At 59.6% G+C, this 16,683-nt stretch overlaps 2 protein-coding genes across 2 annotated transcripts in view; one reads left to right on the forward strand and one right to left on the reverse strand.

Moving 5' to 3' along the window:
* Positions 1-10,379, forward strand: part of PDE6B (phosphodiesterase 6B) — a 30,103-nt gene extending 19,724 nt beyond the window's left edge. Inside the window, exons 8-22 of the mRNA XM_021100811.2 lie at positions 136-183; positions 885-1,034; positions 1,234-1,377; positions 1,757-1,822; positions 2,278-2,424; positions 3,922-4,029; positions 4,295-4,404; positions 4,602-4,689; positions 5,096-5,196; positions 5,702-5,809; positions 6,328-6,391; positions 6,681-6,755; positions 8,108-8,191; positions 9,305-9,461; positions 10,228-10,379. Coding sequence (XP_020956470.1) covers positions 136-183; positions 885-1,034; positions 1,234-1,377; positions 1,757-1,822; positions 2,278-2,424; positions 3,922-4,029; positions 4,295-4,404; positions 4,602-4,689; positions 5,096-5,196; positions 5,702-5,809; positions 6,328-6,391; positions 6,681-6,755; positions 8,108-8,191; positions 9,305-9,461; positions 10,228-10,289 — 1,512 coding nt within the window. The 3' untranslated portion in view covers positions 10,290-10,379. The remainder of the gene's footprint in view (positions 1-135; positions 184-884; positions 1,035-1,233; positions 1,378-1,756; positions 1,823-2,277; positions 2,425-3,921; positions 4,030-4,294; positions 4,405-4,601; positions 4,690-5,095; positions 5,197-5,701; positions 5,810-6,327; positions 6,392-6,680; positions 6,756-8,107; positions 8,192-9,304; positions 9,462-10,227) is intronic.
* A 1,633-nt stretch (positions 10,380-12,012) lies between these two features.
* On the reverse strand, positions 12,013-13,447 carry ATP5ME (ATP synthase membrane subunit e). Its single transcript, NM_213915.2, has 4 exons — positions 13,378-13,447; positions 13,003-13,057; positions 12,372-12,470; positions 12,013-12,105 (listed from the first exon to the last, which is right to left on the reverse strand). Exons 1-4 carry the CDS (start codon positions 13,411-13,413, stop codon positions 12,080-12,082), a joined length of 216 nt encoding a protein of 71 aa, NP_999080.2. The 5' UTR covers positions 13,414-13,447; the 3' UTR covers positions 12,013-12,079.
* Positions 13,448-16,683: the final 3,236 nt, after the last annotated feature.

A 16,683-nucleotide genomic window follows, 5' to 3' on the forward strand; every position in this document is an offset into this window, starting at 1 on the left:
CGCCCCTGCCCTTCCCGCAGGGCTATGTGCCCCACCTTGCCTGCTTAGATGCTCATCAGCTTGGCCCGTCCACTGTAGACCCACGCTGTATATTCGGCTACTTCAGGTGAAATTGTGTTTTTGATCCTTCTCCAGATCTGTAACATTATGAATGCCCCAGCCGATGAAATGTTCAAATTTCAGGTATCTGTCTCTTCATTAATGGAAAATATATTGTATTTAGGAAAGAAAATACTGTGGTTCAGAAATGATGGACTGAATTTGTTTCTGCTGCTTAAGAAAAACCTCCAATGTCAGAGGCTGACGGCCTCAGATCTTTGTTCCATCTGCAGGTTGGCTGTGCCTGGCTGTGCCTGGCTGTGCCTGGCTGTGCCTGGCGAGGGTTCGTGATTGCTCCACCTGGGGACACATGGCCAGGGCAGGCTCTTCTCTGAGGGAGGCCAGGGTCAAGCGGACCCATGGAAATGGGGGTTGTCCCTCAGGGCCTCCTCCAGGAACTGGCCAGTGTCCCCATTTCACTGGGGTGAGAGACAGGACCAGGGGCAATCTGTGGGGCCAGTGGGACGGGAACGCAGGCCCTCGTTGCACAGTGGCTAGGAGCTTGGGCTTCCAAGAGCGGGACCTCGGGTGGCCACAGCACTCGTGGTGCAGCCGCCTGGTGGGAGGGCCCTCTGTCTCCTCCAGGGAGACATCGTGACGCGCAGGTGCGGGCGGGAAGCTCTCGGGCACAGCACGGGGCCCACACAGGAGAAGGGTGACTCAGTCTCCGCAGTTTGAGGGCAGAAGAAGGGAGGCTCACACTCCCTGGACCCCCTGGGCGACAGGCCGGGCCAGGGCCAAGGCCGGGGCCAAGGCCACGGTCAGCTCAGACGCCTCTCGCGCAGGATGGGCCTCTGGACGACTCCGGGTGGACCATCAAGAACGTCCTCTCCATGCCCATCGTCAACAAGAAGGAGGAGATTGTGGGGGTTGCAACGTTTTACAACAGGAAGGATGGGAAGCCCTTTGATGAGCAGGACGAAGTCCTGATGGAGGTAAACACCTGTCACGGGGCGGGGGCGGGGCCTGGAGGTGACACCTGTGTGGTGGGAAGCACACAGCCGCGTGGGGTCCCTCCCGGCTACCTGCTCCGGGGCCCTGTCCTGGCCCGGGCCACAGGAAGAGCTGTAAGGGCTCCTCCTGGGAGCCTGCCCCGGGGTGCTCACGGCGGGGTGCTGACGCTCGCGCCTGCAGTCTCTCACGCAGTTCCTGGGCTGGTCGGTGCTGAACACCGACACCTACGACAGAATGAACAAGCTGGAGAACCGCAAGGACATCGCCCAGGACATGGTTCTGTACCACGTGAAGTGCGACAAGGATGAAATCCAGTCCATTCTGGCACGTCGGGCCCTCTGGCAGGGAGGCGGGGGGTCCCAATTGTTAGGGCAGGTCCTGGAGCCCACGCCATGCATGGCTGGGCTTATCCCTGCCCTGAGCTCAGGCCCCCAGCTGTGGGCAGGGAGTGGCCACAGGGGTCACGCCGTGTGAGGCTTCAGTGTCATGGTCCAAGTGCAGAGTGTAAGCCCGTGCCGGAGAGGCAGGGATGTGAGGAAATGAGAGGCAGCCACGGGCACCGCCCCTTCTCTCTGGACCCGGACGCTCTGGCTGGGGCCTCCCAAGGCTCCCACAGCTCTCTTAGGCCAGACATCACTGTCCCACCATCACGAGGGGCATGGCTGACCCTGTCACTCCACCTCACATCTGTGTCCTCTCCTAGCCAACAAGAGAGCGCTTTGGGAAGGAGCCTGCCGACTGCGAGGAGGACGAGCTGGGGAAACTCTTGGTCAGAGTCCGCTCTCACCCCTCAGATGGAGACGGGAGGCCCAAGGGTGGGGGGTCTCCATTCCCAGGAGGCCGGGATGAGCGGGGGCGCGGAGTGTGGCCTCGCGCTCTTGGGCTGTTGCTGCCTCGCTCCTCTGCACCGGCTGCACCCGGGCGTCCGCGTGTCCTTGTCTCCTTCTGGGTGTGCCTGGGCGTGTGCATGTCTTCGTGTTTGTTTCCCTGGCAACGTCACCGTGTCGCCCAGCCGGCAAGTTCTTGTTGTTGGGCCACAGGTGAGAGAAGTGGGGAGGAATGGCCCGAGCCAGCAGGGGATGTGAGTGCCCAGGCCGCAGGCCCGAGGTTACCAGACACCTGCCATTTGTCGGGCTGGACAGAGGGTCCTGGGAGGAAAGGAGACGAGGAGCAAGTGGGGCTTCTGTGGGCCTGCCTCCCTCAGCCCCACGATCCCTCCTACAGAAGGAAGTGCTGCCAGGGCCCACTAAGTTTGACATCTATGAGTTCCACTTCTCCGACCTGGAGTGCACGGAGCTGGAGCTGGTCAAATGCGGCATCCAGATGTACTATGAGCTGGGCGTGGTTCGAAAGTTCCAGATCCCGCAGGAGGTGAGGGGTCTTGATCAGGGGCCCAGATCTCCAGGAAGTGGGGAAGATGTGCTCTGGGGTCCCAGATCCAGCAGGAAGTTTGGGGGAAAGGATGTTCATTACAGAATGGACAGGGCAGGCCAGTAAACTACACATGGCAAGTGTGCCTGGAGTCCATGACTGGATGGCAGGCTGGCTGGATGGATGGATGAGTGAATGAATGGATGGGTGGGTGGGTGGGTGGAAGGATGGATGGATGGAAGGATGGATGAATAGATAGATGGATGGGAGTTCCCTTCCTGGCTCAGTGGTTAACGTACCCGACTAGGAAACATGAGGATGCAGGTTCAATCCCCAGCCTCACTCGGTGGGTTAAGGATCCAGTGTTGCCGTGATAGGTCGCAGACATGGCTCAGGTCCTGTATTGCTGTGGCTGTGGTGCAGGCCAGCAGCTGTAGCTCCAATTTGACTCCTAGCCTGGGAACCTCCATATCCTGCGGGTGTGGCCCTAAAAAGCAAAAACAAAAACAAACAAACAAAAAAAAGGATGGATGGATGGATGGATGGATGGGTGGATGGATGGATGGATGGAGGAAGGAAGGAAGGAAGTGTGATAAACAGGTGCTCCAGGCAGTTTGATCATCAAGTGCATCTTTGGGCAGTACGGGTACCTGGTGTGGGGTGAAGAGGATACCCATGCAAGAAGCACACAGCACCTTCTAGGTCTGAGCACAGAGAGCCTGATGGTCCCAGGAAGGAGAGGGTGGCTTCCCTGCTCTGCGGCCTCCCTGGAGTCTTCCGGCTTCTGTCCTGGTTCCAGCTTCACACCTCAGTCCGCATCAGCTTCCCTTCCACCCCAGTGAGGGGGCCATCGTTCCTCCTGCCCCCTGAGAACAAGTGCTGCAGACTGGTATTTTCTAAAGATATTAAACAAAGAATGAAGGGAAAACACAGAAGAAATAAATTACAGAAGATATAAACAGAATTTTTAAATTCCAAATCATTTCTGGTCCTGAAAACCACAGTGGAGGCAACAAGACACTCTGTTTGGCCCACATTCTGCATCCAGAGATAACTGCCCTGCACAGGAAGGCTCACCCCTCCTGCTAGCCTTTGGCTTGCAGCCACCAGCTCCTGTCCTCATCACTGTGCCAGGTGCCCTCACATCCTGCCCCATTCAGACACCCATGGCTGAAATGGAACTATTCTCCTAAAATACCCAGCCCCCTCTCCTGGGATCCTCTTCCCAGTTTGGGGCTTGGCACCAGGACAGAGGCCTCAGCAGCCCTGCGAACACTGGAGCTGTTCGTGGCTTTGGCTCTGCCCCTCTGGCTGCATGCCAGCTCCCATCCATCCCGCAGGTGCCACCCAGGAAGGTGGGTGGGAGCCAGTGGTGAATCAGTGGGATAGGACGTGGGGTGGCGGGCAAGCAGGACTTTCGCAAGGCTGTCAGCTGGAAACATGCTGGTGGGACTTGGCACCCAGTGCCCAGAGCCTGCGCGTCTCTGCCTCCCCCAGGTCCTTGTGCGGTTCCTGTTCTCCGTGAGCAAGGGGTACAGGAGAATTACCTACCACAACTGGCGCCATGGCTTCAACGTGGCTCAGACCATGTTCACGCTGCTCATGGTTCGTGGACGGGGTAGGGGACGGAGCACGCCTGTCACACCTCCTGGCTGATCACGGTTGTGCCCCAGGCACCTGGAGGTGGGGGCATCCAGGTCAGGGGAGCGGAGGAGGCAGAAGCAACCTCTGACTGGCGCACACCCCCAGCCCGGGAGATGGGTGGAGAGCAGCTGAGCTGAGGAGGGGCAGAAGGGTCAGGCTGGAGTGGGGAGGGAGGAGGGCGAGGGCGCTGGCCGGGTGGCAGGATCCCGGGCACCTGTCTCTGCAGACAGGCAAACTGAAGAGCTACTACACGGACCTGGAGGCCTTCGCCATGGTGACTGCCGGCCTGTGCCATGACATCGACCACCGGGGCACCAACAACCTGTACCAGATGAAGTAGGCACTTGCTCCTGGGGCGTCCGTGTCCCTGTGCACGTGAATCAACCACAACATCCCCGGGGTGGGGGGAAGCAGTCACCTCTGAGGGACTGCAGCACCCACAGGGGTGCCCCTTCCCCAGGGGGGCCCTGGGGCCCATGGTCTGCTCTGGGGCTTCCGACCACTGCTTGTTTTTAACAAAACCTCTGTAACAGATCTCAGAATCCTTTAGCCAAGCTCCACGGCTCCTCGATTTTGGAGCGACACCACCTGGAGTTCGGGAAGTTCCTGCTCTCCGAGGAGGTTTGTGTCCTCCCCGTGCTCCCCCATGACCTTTCCCAGCCAAGAGACCTCCTCCGCCTGCACCCCTGGACCTCCACCGGCCAGCACGCACACCACACCACAGCTCCCTGACCCATGTGCCAGGCCCTGCTGAGGCTGGAGAAGGGACACAGGCAATGGGGGCGATGGGGTTGCCCTGGTGATTCCAGTTTGGAAATGCCCCCAGGGGTGGGCTGGGCTCAGGTCTCAGGCGCGTTAAGGGGAGCTGGGGGTTATGGGCCCTCCCAGCCTCGGTATGGGGCCGCCCGAGTGTGGTGCGCATGACCCTGGGTAGAAGCCCGCCAGCAACTCCAGGAGGGACAGGCAGATGACCGGGGTCGGGGGGAAGCAGACCAGGGCGCACCCGTGACCAGAGGCCTGCGTGCAGACGCTGAACATCTACCAGAACCTGAACCGGCGGCAGCACGAGCACGTGATCCACCTCATGGACATCGCCATCATCGCCACGGACCTGGCGCTCTACTTCAAGTGGGTGCTGCCGCTGCCGCCGAGCGAGAGGGCGCCTATCGGGGGTGCCGGGACCTCCAGGCAACGCAGGCCGCCCGGCAGCCCCACCCGGGCCTGGGCCCCCTGCCTCGGTTCCTCTCCTGGAAGGGAGGGGGGTTAAGATCAAGGAGCAGGCCGAGGTTCCACCATGGCGCAGTGGTTAAGGAACCTGACTAGGATCCATGGTGATGCGGGTTCGATCCCTGGACTCGCTTGGTGGGTCAAGGATCCGCTGTTGCCAGGAGCTGTGGTGTAGGTCGCAGACGCAGCTCAGATCTGGCGTGGCTGTGGCTGTGGTGTAGGTGGGCAGCTGTAGCTCCAATTCGACCTCTAGCCTGGGAACCTCCATATGCCGCAGGTGCGGCCCTAAAAAGACAAAACAAAACCCAAAAAAACCCAAAAAGCTCAAGGAGAACGCTTGGGGGCGGGGTCCTGTGTGGGGTGAGGGGTCGGGGGTCGACGGCCACCCTTTGTCCTTGGGGTTCAGGAAGAGGACAATGTTCCAGAAGATTGTGGACGAGTCCAAGAACTACGAGGACAGGAAGAGCTGGGTGGAGTACCTGTCCCTGGAGACGACGCGGAAGGAGATAGTCATGTGAGTGGGGACCAGCAGCCCTGGAACTGCCCCCGTAGGACGAGGGGTCCAGCGCAAGAACAGCTCAGTTCTCGACCGCTCTGAGGCCTCAAACAAATGCTCCATCCCACCTGCTCCCCTTTCAGGGGAGGCAGCAGGATTTGGGGTCAGGCCACATCCATAGCTTGTGGCCATTGGCAGTAATTTGCTCACTTCATGAGCCCCATTCCTTCATCAGCAAAGCGGAGCTTCAGAGCCCCGTCCTCCCCAGGCCTGTCCCAGGAGCAACAAGGAAACACGAGTACACCGCCGGCACTTAGAAGGCCCTCAATACGCACTTGCTGACCTTAGTCCCCAGCCCCAAAAAGGAGAGCGGAGAGGAGGCGGAGGAGGGGCCGGAATGGTGTGCACAGTAGAACCGCCCGCTAATGGGAGGACACTGGGGCTTGGACCTGTGCCCGTAGTCACCAGGCCTGGCAGGGGCGGAGGGGAGGGAGGGAGGCCAGGCTGGGCCTGCCTGGAGCTTCGTCTGCCCACAGGGCCATGATGATGACGGCGTGTGACCTGTCTGCCATCACCAAGCCCTGGGAAGTCCAGAGCAAGGTCAGAGTCACACAGGGCCCCAGACATCCTGACAGTCCTCACAGGACTGCATCTAGGTGAAGCCTGGGACTGGGGGGACAGACTCATCCACCTGCAAGCTGTGCTAGGGGTGCTGCTCAGCTCTGGGGCCCGGCCACCACCGGGCAAGGGGCCGCCGCACTCGCGTGTGTAGGGACGCCAGAGTCTGGAGCACAGAAGACCAAAGGCACTGGCCATGATGGTAGGATCTCAGGACACTATCTGACCAAGTACTGAGTCACAAGACGCCTGGCTTCTGTGTGCCTTTCAGGTGGCTCTACTGGTGGCAGCTGAGTTCTGGGAACAAGGGGACTTGGAAAGGACAGTTCTGGATCAGCAGCCCATTGTGAGTGTTGCATCCAGAATCCTCCACACTTGTCATGGTCCTTGGGAGACCCAGGCCTGTCTCGGTGCCGACAGGGATCCCCGCGGTTCTGGGGTCCCGGGACCTAGATCTCTCTTTTGGGGGTGACGTGACTTGCATAAACTTGGTGAGAATTTAGCTGCATCGGGATCTGGGCAAAGTTGCGGAAAATACAGGGATTGGGTAAAGCTGTGACGCCCTACAGAGGTGGAAAGCTGTTTCTGAAGCTTCAGAACAAGGCTATGCCTCATGACAAAAAGCCTCCATGGGCCCAGGCAACTCCACAGCGAGATCCTGCCAGGCTATGAGCTGCTCTAGGAAGGCCCAGGGCAGGCCAGGCCTGGGCCTTGGGGAGAGCGCCAGAGAGAGCTGGAGTCCAGCGCTCACACCCTGGATGTGGCTATGGCTGCAAGAGGGAAGGGAGGTGGAGGGGGCACATGGGGGAGGCCAGAGTGGTGGGCGCACAGTAGGATCATCCGCTCCTGGAGGAACCCTGGGGCTTGGACCTGTGCCCCCACTGCTGCCAGGCCTCACGGGGGTGGAGGTTGCGGGGAGCAAGGCCAGGCTGGGCGTGCCTGGAACTTGGTCTGCCCACAGGGCCATGGTGATGCCTGGATCTTTGGGTCAGCAAGGTGGGGTTAGGAATCTGTCGCTAGACTGAAGTGGGAGCTGAGTGGGGACAAGGACACAGCATTGCTCAACGTGTGGAAGAGAGGGAGAGAGGTTTTGCCTCACAAGCCACCTCCAGCCACTAAAGAGCTTTCCAAGCACAGGGCTACGAAGACTCCAGGGCCAGCTGCAGACTGCAGGAAAGGCCTTGGGGGAAGATAGGCAGCCTGTTTGTCCCTCTGGGCCGGGCTTCTAGGGTCCTGCATGGCTCACCTGGCACACTCAGCTCCACATAGTGGGCAGTTGTGAGGAGGAGGCTCTTAGGAGGTAGCTGGGTTTGGGGGCACGGTGTCCAGCGTCTGTGGACACCGAGGACAGCTCCTCCAAGAGCCCCTGCAGTTTGCCACTCAGAAGTCGCCGCCAGGCCCTGGGTCAGCACCATGGTTAGTTCTCAGGGAAGGTGGAGGAAGGGGCTCAGAGCCCAGCGCTCCCTAGCACAGCTCCCCAGGATGCTGACCAGGCTGCCCCAGAAGCAGGAGCGGGCTGGGCGGGAAGTGGGGCATTCCGGCTTTCCCTTCCAAGGCAAGCTCATCCCCTGGGCGCTGCTCATTCAGTGTCTCCGGGGACAACTCATGGAGCTGGGGTGGCTCTGAGTCCTGGTGGCTCAGGGGCTGTCAGGCAGGCCTACCGCCCAGCCCCTCACAGTGTCCTCGCTCCCCCACAAGCCAATGATGGACCGGAACAAGGCGGCCGAGCTCCCCAAACTGCAGGTCGGCTTCATCGACTTTGTGTGCACATTCGTGTACAAGGTGAGCCGGGCAGGCCAAGGCCTGGCTGGGTTCGCAGGGAAGGGCAGGGGCTGGGGCTGGTGTGGGGCCCATCCTCCTTGCACCCGCACCTAAAATAGAAATCCTCAGTGTCGCCCCAAGGGGGTCCCCTCCCTGTCAGTTCCTCAGAAGCATCGTGAGCTTTTCCACCCCCCCCACCCCCCCTGCTCTCTCCCTCCCGGAACATCCTCCTGCTCCCCTTGAGGTCTTACTCCAGTGTCCCTTCCAGAACCCCATCCTAGGCACTCCTGCCGGGGCCCCGCGCACTGTTTTCGGGGCACTGACCAGTTTGTGTGCAGTGCATTTATTCAGTGGCTGAAGCCAGGAGGATGGGGATGGGCCACTGTCGCCAGCTGTGTGTGCCTGGCCCAGCAAACACCTGGGCACAGCTGAGTGGCAGTGGGATGCCCGCCAAGGACCAGGAGCAGGTGCAGCAACATCAGCTGCAGGGACTGGCCTGGGAGTAAGAGGACAGCGCCCTCCTGAGTTACCCATGTGACCCACCATGAAGTCACAGGCTGAGGGGCAGACACTGCACTCCAAGGGGGATGCTTTCTGGTTCTGAGTGAAGTCACTCCTGACTGGCCCCGTCCCATCCCTCGGTCCCTGAGGCCACATGCCTCCCTTCACTGCAGCACCGGCTGGCTTTTCTGCCTCCACTGAGGGCCGTGAGTGCTGGGGAGCTGGGGCGGGGGTGGGGCACGGTGCTCACACTCTTCCTGAAGTGGTCACAGGCCAAGGCCCCACTGCCTCCCCCGACTGCAAACTCCTGCGCAGCCCGTGTGTGTTCATGTGTCCGCATGTGTGACGCGTGGAGTGTGTACGAGAGTCGGTGAGGAGCCCCAGAACCTGCGCGTCTACCCAAGCCTCCCACCGCCCCTGCCGGGGAATGTCCCTCCTGTAGTTGACATTTTCTCCTCTCTTCTTAGGGACCTCATCCCCCAGGGCCGGTTCTAACCTCAAGGACACAAATTCCCAAGTCTTTCTCCCTTTTCAGGCCTTTGCGGGGAATTCGACATCTCAGCGGCCCCTCCCTCATGTCCCACTGCCCAGGAGCCGCTGGGGTGCGGTCCAACCTCTCGGTTCCTTTTCCAGGAGTTTTCCCGCTTCCACGAGGAGATCCTGCCCATGTTCGACCGGCTGCAGAACAACCGGAAGGAGTGGAAGGCCCTGGCGGATGAGTACGAGGCGAAGGTGAAGGCCCTGGAGGACGAGCAGCAAAAGGAGGAGGCGCAGACGGCGGCCAAGAAAGGTCTGGGCCCTGCTCCTGACAAGCTCACACGGCTGGGGACTCGGCCTCCAGGAGGCCGGACACGAGGCTAGCCCCCAGTCACAGTGCCTGAAGTGACAGTTCGCTCTGGAGAAGTCAGGCTTCAGGCCGCCCTGTGGTTGGCGCACTGGGGTTCCTCACTGCACAGGCGGCCTCTCAGGGAGGCTCTTCCCCCGGGAACAGCCTTGCTGATTCATGTAGTTGACAGGCCCACACTGAAAGGACTCACTCCAGGCCCTAGCCTCAGACTCTGGGGGGAAGCGACTGTCACCAGGTTTGTTCCACCGTCCAGCAGCAGTTCCCTCCTAAGCAGCTCAGAAAGTCCAGCTACACTCCATCCACCTCAGAAACAAAACTGTAGGCCCAGAAAAGAGGACAACAAGCAAGCTAGCAGTCAGCATGAGTTGTATCTTTCCCCGCGCCATGGGCAGGGCACCTGTGCTCTTTCACCCTCTGTTGCGGGAACGTAGCTCTATTGTAACCAGTCAGGGCACCCAAGTCACAATCCGTGATGCTGTCACCTTGGCATTTGCTTGTGCCCAGCCATTCCCTGAAATGTCCCGCAGGGGAGGGAACCAATACAAACAGGACGACTTCGGGGAGGCCAGGGCTGGAGTGTCAGCAAGGGTTAAACTAGGATGAGCTGGCCTAATCGGCTTAGGCTGACCAGACCCAGCTCTGCCCTTCCTCCTGCAGCTCAGAGTGGAGCTGGGTTGAGCGGTTCCTGCTGTCTCGCTTTCTCTTGCAGCTGGCACAGAAGTTTGCAATGGCGGCCCAGCACCCAAGTCTTCCACCTGCTGCATCCTGTGAGCTGATCGACAGTGGGGGCCCCCAGCCCCCTCATCCCAGTCCCCCACTGGGACTCTGCCTCTAACCAGGTTAGAAAGCCTGAGAAAACGACCGAAGACAGTTTTGGATATTCTGAATTTTTTAAACGTTTTGTGTTTTTATGAATTAAAGCCAACTACAAATGATATGAACACTGTAGCCTGCCTTATGCTCATCCACCTTTTGGACGCACAGTAACACCAAGAGACCTTCAAAAAGGATCTGTAAACTGTGTCTTAAAGCACTGGGTAAATCTGCTTACAACTGCACATGTATTTATGTAGAGAGACGGGTACATAGATTTCGATTCACATCGGGTTTAGAAACAAATTCACGCACGAAAACTTAGAGTAAAACATAAAGAAAACATGCTATCCCCTTTTAATGTGGCAGAGGACATTCATTTGTGACCCATCAGAAAATCCTGCCAGAAAGGTCTAGGCTGAGAAGAGCAGTCGTCGGACTTGAGTGATCTGTGCAGAAACTATCTTTAGCAACTGTCCGGAGCTGCTCTGTGCCTGTGGCCTGCCCAGGTCCCCCAGCGGCTCCTTCATGAAGCAATCTACTGGTTCCAAGCTGGAAAAAGCAGAGTCTGACCCAAACAGAACACAGGACTCGTGCTGGAAATGGGTACTAACTACCTGATGGAAATTAAGGACTGTTAACTCGTAACAACAGCTCCAAAGGAAATGTTTCCAGAGTGGAAACTCCCCAGCCAGCACTGCAGGGCCAACCAGCTTGTTTTAGAGTTCAGCGGCTGCTCTCCCAAGGTAGGTGGAGACAGCCCTATTAACCGTCAACTCACAGGAGTGGCTGAGTTCCTATCTCAGCACCCATGACCCAGGTGACAAGGACGGAGGCTACAGCTCATCCAGGTTCCCAGGGACCCAGTGCTCCAACCTCAGGGCATACCAGGGCGGGGCAGGGGCACACGCCTTCGGGCACCGGAGTCTTACCTTAACCAGAGCCAGGGCTTTGAAGGACTTGTTTGCCGCCTTTCATTTTCTCCTCACATTTGCAGATGAACTCATTTTTACTTTTATGTTGTGGCTGCACCCATGGCACGTGGAAGTTCCTGGGCCAGAGACCGAAACCACACCACCCACCGCAGCGACCTGGGGCTGCTGCAGTAACAGCGGATCCCTCGTCTGCTGCACCACATTTTACAAATAAAGTCTGCTCCTGGCACTGAGATAGCAACAGTGACTTTTGACTTTCCAACACCAGGCCTGGGGTTGAAGGGACACAGCCAACAGAGGTGGCACCTACTGTCTGCTCAGCCCCCAGAACGGCTGGCTGCACCCCAGCCTGGGCCTCAGAAGGCCACGCCCCGCTTTGGGATCAAGGGGAGAGCCGTGGAGGGGAAAGGAGACCCATGTCCCGACTCTAAGGGCTTCAGGCCGCTTCCATCCCCACCGTGTGCAAGGCAGCCCCTGCCCAGCACATCCAAGGGTCTGGGTCAGGGCCAAGGAGAGAAAACCAAGCAGCACCCGCGATGCCTCAGTGGGCTGTGTCTGTTACAAACTGCATCCTCTGGGGCTCCCCTTGGATCCGCAGAGCCAGCAGTGAAGGCTTTGTGCTCCCCGCCCTATTTCCACCCTGCATTCTGGGTCTGGATTAGTGATGAGTGCCTCCCCACCTGCACCGCACATACAACTCTGAGCTTGGGCCCAGAAACCAATCAACTGGGGACAGTAAAGGCAAGTCAGAGCGTCACATAGCACAGAAAGCTTTATTTGTCCACGTCCACGCTGCTCTGGAAAAAGGGAGGCTCACTTTAATATGCTGTCTTCTTGGGCTGAAAGGTTAGAAGGAAAAAACACGTGCTGTTACACACTCAGGCAAGCCAAAAGGACCACTTTAGATGCCTCTCATTCCTGCTGAGGCTGGCTGTGCGCCACTTAAATGCCCATCCCTGGCCAACACCCCTGACTGTTTCACACACACACACACACCCGCACGCCCCCACCCAGCGTGCAGAAAGGAGGCAGCCTCATCTAGAGCATCAGCTGCTTCTGAAAATCCAGGTGGGGGCAAATACATGCGATGCAACAACATGAGTACCTTCTGCCAGTTCTCGCTCAATGCGCTTCAGCTCATCCTGCTTCTTCTTCTCCTCAGCTGCTATCCTCCTCTCCTCTTCTGCCCGGGGTTTCAGGTAATCTGTTGAAGGAGAACAAGAAGGTGGGAAAAGGGACTGTCAACGAACTTCTTCACTGAAACGCTGCATAAAAGGAACTCAATCCGCAGGCAAAGTTATCTTCACAGGAGCCCTGTGAACGCCAGAAGCACCTATTTCCCACTCTCCTTTACCTGGAACTAGGTAAAGGCCTGACATTCATCCCTTAACAAAGAGCCCAATTCGGAGGGCAGCTACAGGGTGGCCGCTGCTGCCTCCCCCACTCAGTCCTCGGCGCTGTAAGGAGCTGCCTCGGGTCAGGCCGCAGCGCTCCTACACACACTCGGTACCAGCTTTAACAGGAACCAAAAGTTTCCGATCCCCCACGCGGTGCCCGGCCTCAAAATGCACTTGGTCCTGGCTGCTGGGGCCAATGCAGGGGTCCAGGCCGCTGGGGTTCCTGGGTCTGACGCCTCCCACCCTGCCCTCCATCCTGTCCTGAGCGCGTTTACTTCACGGACGCCGGGAGCCCGAACTGGCTTCGAGAAGGCCGGTACGCGCCCCGTGGTCACTCACTGTAGCGCTTGGCTCCGTAGGCCACACCGAGGAACAGGGCGGAATAGCGGCCGAGCTGCGGGGAAAAGGCAGTCAGAGGCGGCGGAGAGGGACCCGGGGCCAAGGGCCTTCGCGCCAGCCGGCGGCTCAGGGCGCCGGGCGGGGGTCCAGGGAGTGGGAGGAGGGGTAAAGACAGGGGTCACTACCCGCGGGGTCGGGGGCTGGTGGCGGGGGACGGGGGTGAATCGCAGACTCCGGGTCGGAGCGCGAGGGGGTGAGAGAGGGATGGTCGACCCGCCAGGCGGGGGCCGGTCCGGGGGTCTCGACCTCCGCGGAGGTCACGCGCGGGGCCAGGAGGAGCCGAGGACCCGGCGGCGGCCGGGAAGCCTGGTTCACCTTGATGAGCGGAGAGACCTGCACCGGCGGCACCATCTTGTCCGTGACCTTCGCACCGGAAGCACTATCTGACCGAGGAGGACGCCGCAAAAGTCCGGAAAACCGTGGAGACGTGGAAGCGCACTCTGGAAAGCGCATGCGCCGTCGGCAGCAAGCAGGCACAGTGCCCTGCCCCCTGGTGTCCAAAGGGGGAACGGCGCGCGCGCCTGTGGAGGGAGGGGTGACGTCACTGGGCGCGCGGCTCGCACCTGGCTGCGCGTGCGCAGTGGCCTTACCTTCTGGCGCAGGTTCCTGCAGCCAGTGACGTTTTCGGGCTGTGGTTTTTTGGGGGGGTTTTTTTTTGGGAGGGGTGGGTTTTTTAGGGCCGCGCCCACAGCATATGGAAGTTCCAAGGCTAGGGGTCGAGTCAGGGCTGTAGCTGCTGGCCTACGCCATAGCCACAGCAATGCCACATCCTTAACCCACTGAGTGAGGCCAGGGGTGGAACCTGCGTCCTCGTGGATACTAGTCAGATTTGTTTCCGCTGAGCCACGACAGAAACTCCTGTTTTTGGACAATTTTGAGTGCAAATGGAGACCCGCAGGCGATAGGTACAAATGTTTGAAAAATCCAATTCCACCTTACAAAGTGCGAAATGAATTGTTCTTGGTCCTTACGTCCTGGGCTGTAGGGTGGCCCCAGCCACGTCCAGGCCGTCCATTACCGGGACCGCCCCAGGTCAGCCCTGAGGATGGCCCTGGAGGAGGCTCGAGGCTCTGCACAGGGAATCTGGAGTCCCGGTACAAAGTGTGACCTGAGTGCAGAATGGCTCTCAACAGAAAGGGGTGGCCGCTGCTAGCCCCTCAGAACTCACAGGCCAGGCAGACCACGTGGCCTCATAAACCCTTCCTGGGGCTGCACTGCCTTGGGTGCCCCCTTCCGCCAGTCACCAAGTCCCAGCCCCCCAGCAGAACTAGAGCTTCCTCAACCCAGCAGCCTCTCTGGCAGAGGGGGCTGGGGTGTAACAGGAAAGGCCACCCTAGCAGAGCCTGCTCCCTGGTTTTCCTTGACTCCTGCCCTCAGAACCATGCAGCCCCAAGCTTCGAGGTCCACGTGCAACAAGCCCTGGTGCTCACTTCGGCTGCCCTCTGCTAGGGAGGCAGAGGTGGCACTGGTGGGGCACTCTGCCCCTTCAAAGGAGTCTCCTCTAGCTCTGCAGCCACCCAGGGAAGACACAGCTTGGCCAGTCCAGGTGTGCAGAGGCGCTCCCCAGAGAGAGGCAGTGGTGGCCACAGAGCCTCCCAACTGAGCCTCCTGTGCTGACAATGGCATAGTTGCCATGGCAATGGGGCTGAGGCTCTGGTGAGAGGACCACCCGTCTCCTGGGCCCTGTGCTGCTCCAGGCATAAGTGCTCTTTGAGAGCCAGGGCTTGGGGAGGGGGTCATAAGAGTCCTGGCTGCACTGCAGGGGGGGGACTTTTTCCAAAGAGAAACTATGATTGTAAAGAGAATAGCATGCAGGGATGAAAACCCCAGGGCGTGTAGCAGGTGTTCAGTAAATCTGCACCGAGGAATTCCTGGGTCAGCCTCCAGGGGCCTGACAGAGGCTCCTCCCTCCCCACTTCCTGGGAGTCCTGGCTCCGGGCCTCCCAACCCAGAAAGGAGAAAATCAACTAGACTGGGAGTGGGAACACTGTGGCAGACTCTACAGGGCAGCTGGGCCCTTTTCTGAACCCTCTGAAGACTCCTGGCTGACACCGGCTGACATCTGGTGGCCTCTTCAGAGCCTGGGGTGAGCAGAAGCCCTCATGAACAGCCCCCCCCCCCCCCGACACACACACGCACACGCACACTCACACTCATTGATCCCTGAAAAAGCTGTAAGCACAGGCTGACCCCACAGGGCACAAAGCAAAACGCCTCCACTACCAACATGCCAGTCATGTGGCAAGGCTAAGCACCACCACCACACCCCCAGCCCGTGCATGCCAGTCTTGCCCTTGAGGGGTTGAGCAGATGACCTCAAGTGACAAATGTGTCTTCCCTTCCCTGGATTTTAAAATAAACCTACTCCTCAGCAATTCCTGTTTCCAGAATCAAAAATAAGTGTCTCTGGGGCTGAAGGTGGGGCCAGAGTGTTGGTGGGGGGGTCGCATACCAGTAGCTTCCACAGCAGGGGGTTGGGAGGTTGGTGACCAGTGGGAGACACACACAGGCACAGGAACTCACACCGAACTGCCCAGGAAAGCCCCCTGAAGGGGGAGGCCCATGTTGGCCCAGGGGGCTTCCTGGAGACACCGTGGCGGGGGGGGGGTCCAACCTGGCTCTGAACCCAGGGCCCTCCTGCTGACACCCCTGCACCTGTCAGGGCCAGCTGTCCATACTGAATCCCGATATTCTCCTAGGAGCCAGGCTCCATGGCTATCTTTAGTGCTGTGTTCAGCCCCAGGCCAGCCCCAGGAAGCCTCCCCAGGGGCTCAGCTAGCCTCTTCTGGCTGTCCCCGAATCAAGGTCTCCTGGACACAGACCCCACAGGCCTTCCCCACTCGATGTGGCACTCCCCACTCCTGCAGCCCAGCCAAGGTCAGTCCAGACCTGCCTGGCTGGAAGCGGTGGGGGTGCCTGTGCAGCCCAGGATCAGGCCACCCCCGTCTCTGTCACACATTCGCCCTTCAGGGGTTCTCCAGGCAGAGTCCCTGGGGAACTCCCAGGTCCCTCCAGGCAGGTCGTACACTCCTGGCCAGGCTTCTCAAATGGCGAGCTGCCCTGGGGATCACGTATGGCAGCACCTCAGGGGCACCAGGAGATAGAAGGTGTGGGCCCTCATCTTCCAGCTGCAGCAGGTGCCATGTGGTCCAGAGATGTGACCCTGGGGACCACCAATCAGAGATTGCCGCTCGTCCCAACCCCATCCAGACCTGGCTCTGGGAACCTTGTTTTCCAGGTGTGAGACTGGGGCCTCCCGACTGCCTCCTCCTCCTGCTCGGCCTGCAGGCCCCCGTCTTTCCCGCCAGGCTCTGCACCCCACCACCAAGGAACATCCTCCTCCCAGAAATGTTATCCCCCACGGAGTGCCTGGCGAGGAGCTCCCTGCCAGGGGACAGGAAGAGTGGCCCCAGGGCTGGAGTCAGGGCTTGGGACATCTCTGCCACCAAGGCGGAAGGTGAGGGCACACAGAACATGCCTGGAGAACACTTGGTAACTGGCCACCAGGGCCTTTCACAGCAAACCTGGGGACCTTGTCCCTTCCTCTGGCTTCTGCAGCTTCAGGCCATTGGCCCACATGCAGGTGGCCCTGGCGATGCACAGAATCTACAAGAGCAAAGG

Source organism: Sus scrofa, chromosome 8 (genome assembly GCF_054392235.1).
Source record: "Sus scrofa isolate SSC_HxYL_T2T_F1_AM1 chromosome 8, Sscrofa_HxYL_maternal_Yorkshire_Landrace_v2.0, whole genome shotgun sequence".
NCBI classification, from domain to species: Eukaryota; Metazoa; Chordata; class Mammalia; order Artiodactyla; family Suidae; genus Sus; species Sus scrofa.